At 32.8% G+C, this 19667-nt stretch overlaps 1 protein-coding gene across 1 annotated transcript; it reads right to left on the bottom strand.

Moving 5' to 3' along the window:
• Window positions 1-3902: 3902 nt before the first annotated feature.
• Window positions 3903-18718, bottom strand: LOC134699899 (putative solute carrier organic anion transporter family member 1B7). Its single transcript, XM_063561298.1, has 10 exons — window positions 18610-18718; window positions 15993-16670; window positions 15102-15188; window positions 14597-14800; window positions 13675-13839; window positions 12614-12809; window positions 10952-11084; window positions 10064-10224; window positions 6979-7043; window positions 3903-4833 (listed from the first exon to the last, which is right to left on the bottom strand). Exons 1-10 carry the CDS (start codon window positions 18620-18622, stop codon window positions 4508-4510), a joined length of 2028 nt encoding a protein of 675 aa, XP_063417368.1. The 5' UTR covers window positions 18623-18718; the 3' UTR covers window positions 3903-4507.
• Window positions 18719-19667: the final 949 nt, after the last annotated feature.

The following is a 19667-nucleotide window of genomic DNA, read 5'->3' as shown; positions in this document are numbered from 1 at the left end:
GAAAAGAAGTTAGCAATATCCTTTAACTTTACTTTCCGCTATATTCTAGTATATGATCTTCTCTCACTAAAAAAATCCAAAATTTGGTGAAGATGTTGAACTCATCTATCTAATCGAACTGGAGATACATGATACAACCTATACAGTTAAGTATGCTTCATGTCTTGCCTTACTTATAGAAATTGACAATGAGGGTCGATTGAAGAACAAACTTAACGACAAAAGAGATAATTTCAATTTCCCAATAGTGAACTTTTAGTTTCTGTGTAGCAACATTTCAGCAACACCTGCATACAGAGTATATATCTCTCAATTGATTCGATATTCCCGGGCTCGTATTTCCTATCATGATTTCATTGATAGAAGATTGCTGCTTATAAAGAAGCTATCCAACCAACAGTTTAAAATGGTGGAGTGGAAATTTTCTTTTCGTAAATTTTACGGACTCCACTACAATCATGTTTTACGTCACGTAGTATCCGTTTCACAGATGAAAGCGGTTATGTTCCTTATGTCGTAACTACAATCCCGTTTCCTTTCCAAGAATGAGACCTACCGAATAAGACTACTGAAAAGGTTGGTAATAACAGGATAGGTGCCCCATGTGGATCAAGATCTGCTTACCCTTCCCGACCACCTGAGAACACTCCAGTTTTTGGTTGGGTTCGTGTTGCTATGCTAGTTTTCTATGTTGTGTCCTGTATTCTATTGTTTCTTGTCTTTTTCTTTTTTAGCCAAGGAATTATCACTGTATTTTAATTTGATGTATGAATTTGAATGGCACTCTGGTATCTTTTTTCCCTCCCTTGTCTGTATTGAATGATACTGCAAAACACTTACCAGTTTAGAGGGACAAATGATGGATGTCAAATCATATGAAACGAGATTCCTATGATAGAATATATTTTTTTTCAACAAATGTATAGATTTACATAAATTGTCTATACATAATTAAACAATAAGTACACACTAATTACGAATCTGAAATGTTTAATCGACAAAATGTTTCATTCGGTTAGTATTTTTTATCCAAACAGTTTCCGGTAATTAAATTAAGGATCGACCGATGTCGATTGACTCAGTTTACTCGAATTCAAATTGAATAGTACGAGTTATTCTGAAACGCTTTCATATTGTACTTTTCACCGAAATGAGTTCTACCCATCACTTTGTTAAGTCGAGTCGAATGAAATCGAAATGTAGAAGGAGCAGTTTAAAAGATACAACTGATCGTATTTCCTTCTGTGAGAAAATTTGCGAGTTCAATGACTCAAATCATTACAAATAAATTGTTCTTACCGAAATGAAACTAGTCCACTTAATTGTAATATTGACAACAGCAATAATGTTAATTAAAACAAACTCACAACAATTAAAAGCTACTAGCCAAAATATTTTGTCATATATCTATTCATAACAAAAAAAAATCATACTTTCAATGTTATTGAATATTACATTTTGTTATGATTTTCAACTTAATTTGAATATCGAATATCGAATACCAAACCGGCTGCTAACTTCACATCCATTACATAACCTGGCGTGGATATGAGATACTGACCAATCAATTTAAACCGGACCGAGCATATTGTTTATTTTCATCTTGAAAATGTAGACAGGATGTTATTGTCGTCTATAAACTTGAATAAAGTACTCCATTTTGAAGTGTTTATTAGGCGACCGAGTAAACCTTTCAGTTTACTGTCATCAATGCGTAAATGTACAGTTTCTTCTTGTTAGAGGGCTGCTGCTCACAAGGAAGCTATTAAACCAAGAGTTCCAAATGGTGAAGTTGAAATCATCACTTCGTAAATTTCACGGACGCCCTTACAAATTGGTTGACCGTTATGGAATAACCGTTTCACAACTGATATCGAATATGTTTCTTACGTCGTAACTACAATCCCCTTCCCTTTCATGAATGTGACCTACCGAATTATACTATTTACCGGATTTGTAATCACATAAGCAACACGACGGCTGCCACGTGTGGAGCAGGATCCGATTACCCTGCCGGAGCACCCGAGATCACCCCTAGTGTTGGGTGGGGTTCGTGTTGTTTATTCTTTAGTTGTGTCATGTGTACTATTGTTTGTCTGATCGTCTTTTTCATTTTTTAGCCATGGCGTTGTCAGTTTATGTTCGATTCATGAGTTTGACTGTCCCTCTGGTATCTTTCGTCTCCCTTTCTTGAAACGTTTTCGGTAACGTTTTCGGGAACGTTTTCTTACGTAAATAGTTATCAAAGGTACCAGGATTATAATTTAGTACGCCAGACGCGCGTTTCGTCTACATAAGACTCATCAGTGACGCTCATATCAAAATATTTATAAAGCCAAACAAGTACAAAGTTGAAGAGCATTGAGGATCCAAAATTCCAAAAAGTTGTGCCAAATACATCTAAGGTAATCTTTGCCTGGGATAAGAAAATCCTTAGTTTTTCAAAAATTCAAAGTTTGGTAAACAGGAAACTTATACAAATGACCACATTATTGATATTCATGTCAACACCGAATTGTTGACTACTGGGCTGGTGATACCCTCGGGGACGATTTTCACCTTGTCTTATAGTATAGTAAACCTCTCACTTACATGTGAATGCATCTAAATGATGGTGACACGTATAAAACTTAAGAGTGTATAAACGTGACGTAAGACTGTTTCGTACCTTTTCCGTAATGTTATTGAATTTTAATAGGAATCTCTGGTTCTCAAATATCGTATCAAGTTATAGATATATGGTACATATGAAGGTGTTGTTATAGGTATGTCATAACAGAAAAAGTTGAAGCTTTTTATTATCTCGTACATGTGCATGTAGTTCAGTGGTTGTCGTTTGTTCATGTCTGTCGTAAATTCTTTTGGCATAAATTAAATCGTCAGTTTTCTCGGTATCAACTGAACTGCGCCATATGTCGGGGCCTATGAAATTCGACTATACGGTATGTTTGTTGAAGGTAGTACGGTTGTCTATAATTGATTACAGTCTTTTTATTTGTACTTTGTTTGATAGTTGTATCATTTGCAAGCATACCACATCACCTTAGTTTATATATGGACGTTTCTCTTATTATCAGTTGTAGATTTTACTTTTCTGATACTTATGTTAGTTGAAGTTTCATCCTCGAGCCTAACACCAACATAAGGCCTAGCAAATTCATATTTGATATGACATTCGAACGTTAGTGTTGAGTCTTATGGGTCTAAGAAAAGATTTTTAGTGTACATAATTATAAGTCTGATACATATTTTTGATGAGTTTGTACAACCACTAGAATGCCCTACCCATGTTTAGCAAAATTTTAATGCTCTTCAAATTCTTTTTTTCGCAAATGGTGACAAAACGTGCATTTGAAGTTTCAAAGTACAGTTCTGTTATCTTTAGTGAGCTTTGAATACAAATTAGTTGAAGAATGAGTCCGCACATTGTACAGATTCTCTTACCTCGAGTAACGTCATGCATGTTCTATATAAATATTATCTATAATACTAAAATTACGAGGTCCGATTTGCCAGCCGTCATCCCGTGAAAACGACGAATCAAAGAATTCAACTTTATATATAACAAATATAGTACAAAGGTGTAGATTGAAAATTACACTACTCCAGACCCTTTCGTTTTCCACGTAATTAATATTGCCAATAATTAAGAAGTTCCGGGTCGAGTCCGATACCGATATTGATATCAATAGTATATTCACCTGTTACCGATTACCTTATCTGTACGTTCCGCATCTGACACGCGCACCACCAAACAGTGTATTCAGGATTAATCTGCTATATAGTATTACACCGGTCATTATCACAGGGTTGACACAAATTGTTACCTATTGTAGTATTTTAATCAGTAAGACTTTCTAAGATAACAATACGAATACTAAAAATATGGACTGAAAATAAGGCGTATAGGTACAGTTTTCAATTTGTTAACGGACATGACGTAAAACAGAGAATCAAAGAATTTAACTTTATTTATAACTTATATATGACACTGCTGTTGATTAAAAAATACTCCATTCAAGAACCTTTTGTTTTCCAAATAATTAATATTACCAATAATTGATAAGTTCCAGTTCGACGGGTTCAAACAGTAAGATTTGAAAGCAGAGAAAACTGTGTATCTAATAATCGCCATGACTTTATCAAATGACAATACTAATACTAAAATAAGGCTTGCGCATAGTTATATACTTTAATTTAGTCACGGACCCGCGATATCACGGGTGTGTTCTAGTAAGCATATATTGATAAATCAAATGAAACAATTTGAAAACTAAAACAAATACTAAATTTCCAAATACAAGTGGAAAAAATGTGCAATTGTCATATTTGATTGTCCAATGACTAAATCAGGTACAGATTATCTTAGCTCTAGTAACTGGAAGTTATTTCTATAAACATATACTGATAAAAAAACGTAAAAAATCTACAAACTATCATACAAATACTAAGTATGCAAATATAGGTGAATAAGATGTGGATTTGTAATATTACATTTTCTAATGACTTAATCATATTCAGTGTTTTTAATCATCGGTTTCAATTCATGTCCTGGATTACCATTCATATCTTTGTCTTGCGCATGTACAGAAACTTCCTTTTGTACTGGTTGTGGTATGGTGCTCCACGTGATCATCTTTCTTGTGTAGAAACAACAATAACATAATATGACAATAACCAGTATACGTCCAATTAACGAATACCCATGGAGTTTCAGACGAAATACGTCATTGTCATAGAGTGCGCATGATCCACGAACACCATGTGATTTTTTCCATACTAAACAAGTAGAATCAATCAGTCCACCGGAAATAAGCGGTCCTGGAAGCCATCCTGGAATTATATGAATTATATCATGTATATAAGTAAAACATTCTTATTGTATGTTAGTGTTGTATGAGAACAATATAATTATGTTGCCATCTCCGTAGAACGGAATGACACGCTTTGGTGAAAAGAAAAATTAGGGGGGTGTCATAAGGCTTAATTGTGGGATGTAAGAAAATTTGGAAATAGTGGAATTTGAAATAAAGTAGGATATGATAATCATAAATTGTTATGCCTTCTCTAAATATTTTGGTAATACACCGTTTAAGTTCATACAAATTTTGGTTTCGCACCATTTTTAAGTCCAAGACATTTACCTAGTACATCACCAAAAAAGACATTTCAAATAGTAAAATTATTTTAACCACTTACCACTGAATTGTCAGCCAAGGAGCAGTCAAGAGACAAACTTAAGTATTTTTTTATAGTGAAATTCAATGTCCGACGGGAAACATTTCTACATACTCACATCAAGGTTACCTGTCGAGTTGAACTTTATATAGCTCTTTTGTCCCATCCAATAAACACAATAGCTATTGTTCGCTGCAGACTTAGTGTTGTGGAAAGGAATCGTTTAAAATGTTTAGTTCTTTTAATAGTAAACAAACAAAGACAACAGTAGTATACCGCTGTTCAAAATTCATAAATCGATAGAGAAAAAAGCAAATCCGGGTTACAAACTAAAACTGAGGGAAACGTATCAAATATAAGAGAACTACGACACAACACCGAAACGTAACACACACAGAAACTAACTATGATGTAGCAATGGCCATTTTCCTGACTTGGTACATGGCATTTTATGAAAAAAATGGTGGGTTTAGCCTGGTTTTGTGGCATGCCAAACCTCCCGCTTTAATGGCAGTGTTAATTATAACATTAAAATGACAACATTACACCACAAAGTCTTTCCACAACGTTTATATACCTATATGGAGTTATTTTCTTTCAGAACGTCAGGTCATTCTTTTTCAGAATCAACCCGGACGATACCATGTTTCAATGGTATATGCTCCAAGGCATAAAATAATGACCTGTGTAAGGTCATTATTTTCCTTGATAAACATGCAATCTATGATTTACTTCAAACTTTTATTCGTCTAATAGTTTTTTGTTGCCGATGTTGGAAATTTATTTTTTAAAGTTCAACCAATGATACATGTAAAAGAAACCGTCATTGTAGACCCGCAGTTTAATTTTAGAAACAAATAACGTGAAGTTTTGTTGATTTATCGCTATAATAAAGAAACATTATCATATAGGTCAGATGAATTTTAATGTAGACTTTCATAAAATAAATCCAGATTTAACATATTCGTGTGTAAGATTTTGAAAATCTTATTGAGTCAAACTGAATAGGTTGATTACTTAACGTCCAGTGGCAAATATTTCATGCATGTTCAGAACGATACACACTGAATAGGAAATCATACTGTGACCTACATGTATTTATATTCGTCTTTGTGTCAGTTCGTAACTTTTTAAAATTTATGTATACCTTTTACTCTATCAAATGATCAACTAATAAAATAATCTTATATTCTATTGAATAACATTAACGTAACTCGCGAAAGGGTCGGGTGCGGAGGGTATATAATTTTATCCTGACTTTATCTTTTAATCAAATTTATTGCTATTCGAAAGACAATGTTTCTGAATTTTTCATTCGATTCAAGTAAAATGGTAAGATAAATAACAACTTTTCCGCGATAGAAATAACATAACAAAACGAAAAAAAAAACATACCCCCTCCCCCTTTTCCATAAGCTAAGCGATACAATAAATAACTAACTTACATTGTGTCTTGTATTTATCATACACCGTTATCGGATGGTAACAATACATTTGTGTCTTACTTCATGCAGTTACAGTAATATTTTTATTGTGTATGGATAACAATTTTTGAAAGGTTTATATCTAAATTATTTAGTGAGTTTTATTTCACATTTTAAATGAGCCGCAGGGCGTATTAAAACCTGAACGCTTAAAAAGAAATATCCCACTTTAGTGTTGTCGGGGTGTCAGGATTGTTAAAAGAAAGACCTCCCTCCGGTCGTTCTTTCATTTGATCAATCCTGACACCCCTTGGTGTGTTCTACGACAAGAAAAACCTTAAAATATGCATTATCTATAACATAATGAGTTATTTACCAAGAAGAGAGGTTACAAACGACGAGAGACCCATAGCCAAAGCTTTGTCTTCATTCGGAACACTCCTGTAAAAGAAAAGTAGCTACATAAATTCCCAATTAAACGTTAACTTTACCTCCAGCCTAAACATTCCTGTTAAGAACGATAAGTACATATTTATACCAGTAAATTATTATCGTTATCTTCAACATGTTCAAGCAAAACACTTCTACCAAAGGAAGGTATATAATCAATTCAGTCAAACATTAACTTGTTAATTTCATTCCAAAACGATGAAGGCAAGAACATTTGTCAGTATATGATTATACCAGTGAAGCATATCAATTATACATGTTAATAAATAATAAACTCATCATAGATAACAGGATTAAAATTGTATATGAACGGACGCATCTCACATAGTGAAAAAGGGTGTACAGTTTGATTCACGCATTATAAATGTTCATTGTATGAATATTAGTTAACGAATTCACAGGCAATTTCTTCATATGTCTCAATAACAAAATAGTTAAATGTGATATGATAGTCTATAATTTTGATTATTTGTAATATCTTCAATTTTTCACTTATTCTTACTACATTTGTTTTAAAATTATTTTTTTAAAACCGTTTTTTTTCTAAAGTGAATATTGATTGGTTAAATATTTCTCAGTGATGTCCTGCCATGGCTTTGTTTGAATTTTTTTGTTAGCTTTTTGGTCATGAAGGTTTGTCTCTAATATTTAATTAACTGTGCATTTGTATTCAGATATCGCAGATCAAATTTATTCGTTCATTGTGTAATCATACGTTTTTTGATTGAGTTAAGTCTGCCAATTGATATCTTATCGTGTTTTTTTCTATGTTGTGATGTTATGCTATTGGTTCAAAAAAAGGGAGAAGGTTTGGATCCATTAAAACGTTTAATCCCGCTGCAAATGTTTGCACCTGTCCTAAGTCAGGAATCTGATGTACAGTAGTTGTCGTTTGTTTATGTAATATATACGTGTTTCTCGTTTCTCGTTTTGTTTATATAGATTAGACCGTTGGTTTTCCCGTTTGGATTGTTTTAGGTAGCAATACACAGTTAGAAGTTTAGTTTCGCATTATGGCCCCTGTGGATTTTTCAAATAGGAAAGTTATTGTGTAATAAAATTAATTTTTAGACAGATGAGTGTTAATTTAGCCTTCAAAGATGGTTTATAAGAGCATCAAGATTATTTTTTACATGTTTTATGGGCTGTTTTCTGTTTGACAGTCCGTATTTTCATAGCTAGACCGGCCATCGGTCCAGAAATTAATGTACTGTTTACAAACACTCTTTTTCTACCCGAAGTTTTTGTCGCAATTTTACAAAAAAATGAGACGAAAGACATATGATTTTCATTGGATTTACTGAATGATATATGTACACAGTTTCGGAAAAGGTATTACTTCAAGCGATTGAAATTCTACTTTTAGCCAAATTTTGGGGAAATATGTGACATCTTCCCCCCCCCCCTTTTTGCAATATTTTATAACAAATAAATGCAGATTGTTGCCATGGATACACCAAAAAGAAATGATATTTTACCATTTTATATACTGGAAATAAAATCTATGGAAGATTCTGATTACATACATATGCCCATATATGACACAAACAGTAAGCTTGATATTGCAAGAAAGCAATGAAAAGGGAATGGTAAAACTCATAAGGGCAAATTTTAGTATTTTTTCCTAACTGTTGATTGCTACCTTACACTAGTAATTTTGGGGCCCTTCATAGCTTGTTGTTCGGTGTGAGCCAAGGCTCCGTGTTGAAGGCCGTACTTTAACCTATAATGGTTTACTTTTTAAATTGTTATTTGGATGAAGAGTTGTCTCATTGGCACTCACACCACATCTTCCTATATCTATATAAAGCAGTTATTGTTGTCAAGTCATTAAAGATTGCATATTTTGGCGTTAATATTGAGTCACTGATAAGGTCTTTGCGTCGGAACTAAACAAATTTATTCTAAAAACAGTTGTTGGCATGACACGGGTTATGTTCTTCTCATATATGTTATGATAGTATGATACTAAACCCCTAAAGGGAAGGATTGTGCCTGATGTTCATATGATGAAATCATAATCTTTCAGTCAGTTTAATTGAAGTCTGGAGCTGGCTTGTCAGTTAACTGCTAGTTGTCTGTTGTTATTTATGTATTATTGTCATTTTGTTGATTTTCTTTGGTTTTATCTTCTGACATCAGACTGGGACTTCTCCTGAACTGAATTTTAATGTGCGTATTGCTATGCGTTTACTTTTCTACATTGGTTAGAGGTATAGGGGAGGGTTGAGATCTCACAAACATGTTTAACCCCGCCGCATTTTTGCGCCTGTCCCAAGTCAGGAGCCTCTGGCCTTTGTTAGTCTTGTATTATTTTAATTTTAGTTTCTTGTGTACAATTTGGAAATTAGTATGGCGTTCATTATCACTGAACTAGTATATATTTGTTTAGGGGCCAGCTGAAGGACGCCTCCGGGTGCGGAAATTTCTCGCTACATTGAAGACCTGTTGGTGACCTTCTGCTGTTGTTTTTTTTATTTGGTCGGGTTGTTGTCTCTTTGACACATTCCCTATTTCCATTCTCAATTTTATTAATTAGAGATGATAACAGCTATAAAGTTATGTATGGCCTTCAGCAATGAGCATAAAAATTGTTGAGGAAAACAACTCTTTATTTGTAACCGTGAATATATAATTCAGAGTCCTGGGGTAAAACGGGACGAAAAATACATAATTGGACATAATTTGTAAAACTATATAGGTTAGCAACCCCTATATAAACAAAATGTGCTACTGATGATAGTGAGTAGGAATATAAAAGTAAGCGATAATTTTATAAACTAAGAATATGTAAACGCTTCACACGATAAATGCTTTCACGAAGCTTTCTGCAAAATCACAGAGTTCTGATTTAAAATTAAAGAGAAAAGTGCGACGTAAACTTAATAAGACATGCAAAATCATTGGCGGGCGAGCTTTTGAAAATGAGTATAATTTAGAAGGTGGACGCAAAGTATAAAAGAAATCACACAAGATAACGTTGCCGTAAAGAAAACTTTAAATATTCTTACCGTAATTTAACAATGTATAACGGCATTATCTTAACAGCTGTTAATAAACTGGTAACCACGTTAACACCCACATACCAATATAAGGCATTGCAGTCCGAAACACAGTTTCCAAAGTGTGTAGTTTGCTTGTCATCATCAATGCCCGTACAATTTGTAAACAACTGTAAAAGAGATAACATTGATATTCCTCAATAAAATAAGAGATAAATTCTGTTTTTATTGGAGAAGGAACTTTTATCTTGTTGGGATCAAAATTGATCACAGTGTTGTTTTTTGTTTCTTTTTTGCTCGAGGTAATTGTTCCAACAAAGGATTTGTAATTATAGAAAAAGTGTTTCATTATCCGTTAACTTTGCGTCCCACTATAGAAATGATGTCCTCCCGCTAATTAGTTCCCCGTTTTAGGACTTTGTTGGGCGAATCTGTTTGTTTTGACATCTGTCGTGTTGAACATTATCTGTTTTATCTGGCAAAGAGGGGTCGATGCAGTAAGCAATGCATGATACTTAAGTAACACCTGCTGTATCAATTCGTGTAGCAGGCGAACTTTTTCCATATATATAGTTTTCATGTAGTGTGGATTTATTTATTTTCGTGGGTTCCAATTTTCGTTGATTGACCAAAACTTAAACTTTCGTGGACATTTAAGTTCGTGGTTCTACAAATGTCTGCTCACAAGCCTATGGAAAAATTGTAATTCGATGAACATTTGAATTCGTGGGTCACCTGTACCCACGAAATCCACAAAAATTGACATCCAAAGAAAAATAATGAATCCACAGTAGATAAAACATAAAACTTTTTTCTCCAAAAAAAGACTACACAGAATGATGTCTACTAGGGTATCAAATTGAAATTAATTGTTCCATTCTATAAAGTTTGACATACCCTTTTTCCTACGCCTGTACAGCCTGCAAAGCATGGAGTGAAATATGTTTGACTGTTTGACCCGCACACAGGAAAGTAACTGTTTTGATTACAGTTACAGGCGTCCACATATGTTGCATTTGTCATGATCCCGCTGAATAAAAATACACTTGAAATTTGATATGACTTGATTTGAAGTGAGAGGTTTAGCTAGCTATAAAACCAGATTAAAGCCATCATTTTCTTCATATTCCTGACTTGATACAAGCATTTTCTTCATAGAAGAAAATGCTTGTATCAAGTCAGGAATATGGCAGTTGGTATCCGTTTGTTTGATGTGTTTGAGCTTTAAATTTTGTCATTTTATTAGGGACTTTCCGTTTTTAATTTTTCTCAGAATTTATTATTTTTGATTGTGACTCTGTTTCTATTCTATGTTAATTAACCTAATAGGGATAAATACTTTCTTCCATATCGCATACCGGTCCTAGCAAGGTTTATATATAAACTAAGAAATAACAGATATCGTCATTTTTGGATATTGATACATGTAACTACAGGAACAAAAAAATCCTTAGTCAAAATGATATGTTGGAAGAGTAAATACCTCGTGCTCCCTTAGTGACACCCTTCAGACTCTTTTTTTCTCCTAACGTCTATAAAACCTCATCGGAATTGTATTCTTTGTATATTGATTTATTAATATGAATTGTTCAAAAATAATAAGCGAGCCCTCACGGGCGAGCTTAAATCCAAGCTGATGCAGACAGTATTACAATTAAAATGCCATTATTTTAGAAACTAAAGATAAAATTATTGTTGTTGGCCCGATTACTAGTACTTATGTTAAGAAACATTCGATATTCATAGTTAAACAAATTCAATTTAAGATGACAAAAAATTATAATTGTTTGACTTTGTTTCTATCAGTTTTGGACATATATTCCTCACAAGATGGTAAGTTGTAAGTGAGAAATAGAAACAATTTCCGTCATTCGATTTACAGATATCAATCCCTTTTAGGTTGACACTACATTATGTATTATTATTCTTCCGTTTGTTAATATCGTCTAAGTCAGACAAATGTAATATTTGCGAAAAGGATTTTGTTTAACAAACCTCACCAGATATACGCTCGGAAAAGATAAGGCTCAAACACATCAAACGAATTGATAACAATTCAAAGACGAGGAAACTGGTTGGATAAGAAAATAACATCATTATGATAAAACAAAAAGTATTAAAAAAATGAAATTCGAGGAAAATTCAACAATAGGTAAAAAATGTCCAAAATACGGGTACAGCAGTCAATATTGTGTTATAATCCTAATCACTATAAAACAGTACAAGCATGTTACAACGAAACACAAAAAGTCATATGGGCAAAGTACATCTGTAAAAACTTATCATAGCACAATTACACGATGATGCGATGTATTAATACAGAACCACGTCAAATGGATTGAACCAATAATAGACTTCACAGTAAAAGTAATGAACTATTTCTACTACTATTCAGCACGTAACGATTATTTTGATTTGATAATTCCGTGTGTGACGGTCGTAGTAATTGGCGAGATATTCGAACGTTTAACTTTAAAACATTTCAGGAGTTTTGCAGAAAATCAGTCATTGAGATGATAATTTGAAAAAACACAAAAAAAAACTATATACAACATGAATCAATACCCATATTCCGTTGGTCCGACAAATGCTGATTGTTCACAGCCAATAAAAATTCCTGCTGCAAAAACAATAGTACTTGCTGCTTGGCAAACAAGAAGTGACGTCATAGTTTTGAATGGTGACATGGAGTACTTCCTGCTTACGACCCCTCCAATGAACGTTCCGATACATAATGAAGTTATGGTACAGCCAGCTAACGTAAAATACAAAAAATATAAGTACGGAATTCAAATTAACAAAAAGCAATATAAAATATAATTAAAACAAATCGTAGATCGAGCTTATAGTTACATGTAGCATGTACAAAAAACATGGCAACAAAACTTTTTCTTAAAATTCGAAAGACAACTTTGAAGGACGAATAATTAACTACTACATCACTTTCACAAACAATAACCTAATTTATTACTGGTGAAACTAAATGCATTAAAACAAATTACAGTCATATACGTTAAAAATGTTCGAATCCAGAAGAACTACTTATGTCTTGTTGGAACAGAAGTATTCCAAAGCAAGTTCCCTTTTTACTTTTTTGAAAGAACACACTGAGTTATCTCCTTTTATATAATTAAAAAATTAATAAATAAACAGCAATGTTTTGTTTGTATTTTGCTGGAGTAGGTGTTACTTGTAATGTTTTATTATATAGACTATTTATGTATGTCTCTGTCCTGACTGTTCCTGCATTTCTTTGTACTGTTTTCCTGTCATGTAAACGTTGTTGGTTAAGCTGTATATTTATCATTGCTATCAAGCGCGAGGTTTGGCTAGCCACTAAACCATGTTAAAATCACCAATTTGTCTTTAGATGTTCATTATCCAGTCAGGACTATGACAGTTGTTATCTAATGGTTCATTTCTATGTATGTTGCATAGCCGTTTGATTCTTGGTGTACTTCAGTGTTTTTGTCTTTTAATTTTTGTTATCCTATTTTTGATATGTATCCTTTTTGTTTTACTAGTAATGTGTAACCTGAGTTTTCTTTTCTCTCAATCGATTTATGACTTTTGTATAGCGGTAAACTACTGGTACCTTTATCTGGATAAGAAAAACCTACCCATAACCAAATTAGATTTCCATGTTGGTAAATGGAACTGGTTTTCATAATATTTTACCAGAAATGTCAAATACGTAGATACTGATAGTAATTGTAAAACAGCGGCAAATAGAGTCAGGCTAAATAGAGGGGAGGAAAATATCCTGCAGATCGCCTTGAAAAGTCCTGTAAAAGAAATTGGATTATAATTATGAACATAATGATTATCTTAAACAATTTATAATTCAAAGATTACAAAGACCGACCCAATGTATTGCCCAATGAAATTATAAAAACGTTCCTAAACTAAAAAAAAACAAACATTAAAAACAACGACAATAAAACCACATCAATTTTTTTATTTGACGAAACCTGTTGCAATATTTAAATGAATTATTCAATTGATAGTTTTTGTTCAAACGTATCTGATTAGTTATGATCATTATCTAAGCGTTGTCAACCTTTGAAACAACATTTCATCAGCATTAGTATTGTAAGGTCTTTGATCCTGTCGGAGCTCTTTTCTGGAATTAATAGCTCAGAAAAAGAAGAAACACAGGGGTCAAATACATCACATGTCGAGGAAATGCAGAAACTGCACAAAATACAGAGGCAGATGGATGAAGAGAAGAGTATAAGTTTGTTCACAAAACTATTTTGCCTTAAATTCATTATATCAAATTTCAAATCTCTACGATCGGGGCAAATAACCATTGTTTTACCCTTTTCTCGAACTCTGAATTCGCCCCTTTGATGACATACAGCAGTAAACAAAACAATTCACAAAACATAATGAGACGAGCTTTGGGAAGGTTGCCGGTATCTGATCAAATAATTCTCGCACGATTTATTATTAACTGGATCTATGTAATTAAACATAACTTAATTAAAATGACAACTCAATCTGTATACTATATTTTTATATGAATCTTAAATACAATACCTTTTATTTCAGTGTGCAGAAAAGATAGTTTTGTTTCATGTGTACGTCTCTTGATTTTCAAGGGGGATGCATTTGTATTTTCTAACAGTTTTCTTGGGAACAGAAAGATGGGCACCGCTGAAACTATGGACATAATTCCAAACACTAGAAACCCCAGCCACCAAGCTCCTATCCAGTTTGGATCACGTGGTTTGATAGGAACATCTATAATAATGTATATCAAATATCATTACTTTGCTTTTATATTTTTTTCTTCAGACATCTATTATTATGTTTGTCTTGTGAAAAATAAAGAAAACAAACATTCTGTTTTAAATAATACTTTTTGTGAATATATCAAAAAGTTGTGTATTTAATATTTTTCATCATAATTATATAAGCTCTATATATCTGTTAATACAAAGAAGTGGTTTAAAGGTATACATGTATGACATGCTCTGGTGATTAAGGTAAAAATAATAACTATATAGTGAAAACGAAAAACAAAAAAGGTACAGATACTAACCTTCTAAAGTAACATAGAGGTTACTAAAAACACTTCCAAGGCCAAAAGCTAGGACAGGTCCGAACATTGCTGTAGATGCGATGATGCCTATGATTGAATGTATTTGCAAAAGAACGATAAATGAGTCTTTAAAGATTCTAACATTACAACTATTAGTCATTGTTGTGATAATGTGATATATACAAATATCTACATGGGAAAAATATGAAAAATTGAGAATATCAGATTGAAAAGGAAGGTTAGAAAGTAGGGCAATCAATATGAAGAATAAATAATGATAGCCAAAACAAAAACATAGCCAAAACAAAAACAAAGACAAGACAAAAACAATCTTAAAATTTAAAGAATAAAAAAAAGAAAACCCTACCCCCCCCTTTTTTCCATACAAATTCTCATTTATAGTTAGAATTTAATTAAGTGTTAGGTTTCATTTTAAAACTTCGGAATTAAATGCTATAAACAAATATGAAATAAGGGGAAGTGGTATGATTGCCAATGTATCAGCTAACATCAGTACATGTTGCTAGCTATATATGACAAAACTAACTTTAATAGCTTAATAAAATTCAAACCGAAGTTGACAAATCTCAATTAAAAATGATGCAGCCAATTGTTTAAGAAATCTATTGAATGAATATTTTGGTATTGTGTTTTTAAATATAGCCATAATGTTCTTGGAATATGACATTTTGCATTTTTGAGGGCACTTTTGTAAAGTGTCTCTAAATATACAGTTTATGTATGGTGGAGCCTAGAATCTAACAATCAATGTGTAATTAATTGAAATCGTTAAAAACTGTGTCTTTCTCAAAAACAAATACGGCTTCGTTACTACTATATATAAAAACCCGAATGACATAATTTTCATTAATCAAATAATTTTAGACTCACCAACATAGAATCCTGTTTTTCTTCGGTTTCCATTTTCATCAACATATTCTGCAAGCATCGAGTTTCTCGGGGCTTTACCAATACCCTGAAGCATCATTCCCAAGCCAATTAAAAACATACTCCAGCCTTTCAAATTTCCATACACTTCGCCTTGGTCACTGCGCATGCTTGGGTTACCCGAGTTGTCTTCTGATATATTTAAATTTGGCGCGCAAAGATAACTAGAAAACTTTGATAACTTTGGATTTGAAACATTAAAACGTCCATGTGATTTAGAAAAGTTATCTGACCTGTCTTTTAACGTAGTTAGAACATAAGGTATACAGCAGATGAGTGCCGAAATGCCATAAAATGCAGTGGCAATCGAGAGTACTCTAGGAATATGGACTCGACGAGCAATGTATCCAACTATTATAGATGATGTCAAAAATCCTATTTCATCACAACTCATTAAAAATCCAGACTGTTTACTACTTAATTCAAACTGTTTTTCTATTGATGTTACCTGAGAGTTGATGTACATTTGTAATGATGACGTCAGAAGTGCAGTAACGCTGAAAAATGTCGTGAACCATCGAATGGATGCACACGGTTGCAAGATGTTCGGTTTAAATTTCCATATTCCACAGTCGAATTCCATAATTTCGGATTTAGTTTCTGTGTGTACAGTCTTAAATCCTGAAATTAATTTTTGATTAAAATAAATCATAGAAAATAACGCTTTACAAATTCATTTTTACAAATAGAAGTATGGAGTGCGTATTAACATTACATTTAGTTTTTGTATTGTATTATTGTTGTTGTATTTTTTAGAGAAAATCAGAAGTGTTTTTACATTTGTTTAGATGCGCTTTGTTATAAAAAAAAATCGGATACTTTTATTTAGATTTCAGTTTTATGATTATTAGTAATGTGATACCAATGCGACATAACAAGAAATACGCTATGTTCTGAAAGTCGACTATAAACAGAAGATGTATAACAGTGAATAGTTAAGCAATCAAATACCATTAGACGAAAGAAGCTAAAGTCAGATTAGTTTGTGAAACTGACACGTGGTATCGTCGAGTCTGACTAAATATTGATATCCTTTCTAAACAATTAAGTTAATATATCTGTCAGGTACAGGAAAATTTCACACGCACTTGCCTTTTAAAAACCTTATATACCTATAAGATAATATAGGGTTATTGCATGAATATTGGGGAATATTGTCCCGAGTAGAATTTTAAATTGCACGAGCTTGCGAGTGCAATATATGTTCTACGAGGGACAATATTCCCCAATGTTCATGCAATAACCCTTTTATAGTATAGCAATATAATATTTGACAGTAAAAATTGGTTTAAACTAAGATTTTGCTGTTGATGACGTCATGAATTTTGAAATTTATTGAACAAGTGCAATATTAGAATTTATTGCACACTAACTTTTGGTTACTTTCTTTGGTAAATTATATTGCTAAATATTGATATATTACTAACTCTTACTCAAATGTTATATTTGTTATTCTCGTGGTGTATTGTCTGTTGCTTAGTCTGTTTCTGTGTGCTGTTGCGTTTCGGTGTTGTGTCGTTGTTCTCCTCTTATATTTAATACGTTTCCCTCGGTTTTGGTTTGTTGCCCCGATTTTGTTTTTGTCCATGGATTTATGAGTTTTGAACAGCGGTATACTACTGTTGCCTTTATTTACTCAACCGTAGGACGTAAAGCTACCATTAATCGATCAATCTAACTCAATCTTGATTTCTGACTGAAGAAATAAGATCTAATTCGGGTAAAACATGAGTGACAACAACCATTTGTAACAAATATACATGTCATAATCGAAAATATTGATACGGGTATTTATATTCTATATTCACTGGGAAGTCAAATTGTTGGTTATTGCGACGCAATTAATGTCTGCAAGAAAATTTTATTTAGTAATGCAATTCAGACGTGAATATTTTTCTTTGATGTGGGTAAATACACACCGTACCCGGCTATCATGGGAGACTTTGTGTAGGTTTCAATTACCCATACACAGCAGGGAGTTGTTGCAAGACACAGGTATAGATTTATAAATATTGAACCGGATTGTATTAACTGGAAAATATTCGAACGGACAGATACGGTCAGTTTGACATTTCAAAGTGTTCAAAATTAGAATTAAATGGTTTTGAAACAGTTTACTGAGGAACATGAGCTGGTTAAATTTTACCAACACTATAATTATTTGTATGAATTAAGTGATACGTATATGAAACAAATATTGAATAGTACAAGTCCATATAAATAACAAAATAGCTAAAAGAAAAAAATAGTTTCTTTAAAGAGAACAAATTGAAAAGAAGGTTTAAGAGCTCATATCAAAAAGTAAGAATGCCTTTTATGGCTGGAAGCAATAAGGAAGACCTTACGAGCAGGACAACAGAGAATACACGGATATGAAAAACTGCAAAAAAGAAGAAAGAAAACAAGTTCGAAAATTAAAACATATGGATATCATCTAACAGAATTACAACCGGGTTTCTGCCTGTTTTTTTTTATTGTATACATGAGGTGAAAAATGAAATATTAAATTGTATTGAATCGTATAACTTTTTAGAAATAAAAAAATAAATTCGTACGGTACCTTTTATCTGCATGTAAGTGGTCCGTTGCCGTACTGGATTTCAGATACTAATGCTCACAGTCACTTTTTCCCCGGGGTAATTTATATAAAGTGTGCACGCACTTATATCTAATACAATAATGATTTTTATGTATATCAGATAACTAACGGACTATATTTGTAATGGAAAATGTATTTTTAGAGTTTGAGAAATGTTTAATAGTGCGTTAAATTGAGACTTGAGTACACAGACAGTCTTTTACATTTATCTTTTAACAAGATTTCTGCGTGATTTGATCTATGCAAAGGATCAGTTTTAGTCTATATACTTTTAAATGTTAAAAAAAAAGTGTGTCAACAGAAACTATTTTTTGTAAAAATATTTTATTTTGCATTTTCAATCTAAACAGACATTTGATTTTAAATTGTTATATTCACACGACGACAATATTTTAAGGGTAGCTTAGACATGGGGTTCAAATACTAAAGATATAATTCAATAATATATTGTTATGTATATTTAGTTTTTAAACATATTGATTTATAGTGGATTGGGAAACAAGTTTTGCAACTTATATTAATCCCTTTCCACTTTGCGGGTGCGAGTGCTGCCTTGTAGCGGCATTAGCCTACTCTTTTTCGAAATCTACAAGGGTGTCTTTAATGTGCAAGAGATATGGCTCTCTCTTAACACGGGTCAGCCATTTATCGTCCCCTTCCGACTGACTATCATCGTTTCCTTAAGACCATACTCGCAAATGGTGTCAAAGGAGAGCCGAAAATTGAGTTCCTGAAATTTTCATCCCGAACGGGAATCGAACCAGGAACCTTTGTGTTAGTAGTCCGATGCACTAACCACTACACCACGGCTCTCATATATATATATAACAGATAGGATAATTGATTTTTGAATTTCGAACAGCGGTATACTACTGTTGTCTTTATTTAACTCGTACGACTATATGTCTTTTATCGTTTGGGTATTGATTTGTCGTGTGTTGAATTTAGAATCGGGTACGCAGAAAGTCGTGTATATTATCTTTTCAAATTATCCCATAGTGACTTAATTCATATACAAA

This window comes from Mytilus trossulus, unplaced genomic scaffold (assembly GCF_036588685.1).
Source record: "Mytilus trossulus isolate FHL-02 unplaced genomic scaffold, PNRI_Mtr1.1.1.hap1 h1tg000103l__unscaffolded, whole genome shotgun sequence".
NCBI lineage: Eukaryota > Metazoa > Mollusca > Bivalvia > Mytilida > Mytilidae > Mytilus > Mytilus trossulus.
Note: the sequence above shows the minus strand (reverse complement) of the source record. Positions and strands in the feature narration are given on the sequence as shown.

Bases quoted from the DNA above. Each gene is read 5' to 3' on its own strand.
- LOC134699899 (XM_063561298.1), bottom strand. The intron at 14,801-15,101 runs GTTAGTATCTGT...ACATTATTATAG, and splicing joins CCTCTATGTTACTTTAGAAG to ATGTTCCTATCAAACCACGT. The intron at 13,840-14,596 runs GTATTGTATTTA...TTTCTTTTACAG, and splicing joins TCTGCACACTGAAATAAAAG to GACTTTTCAAGGCGATCTGC.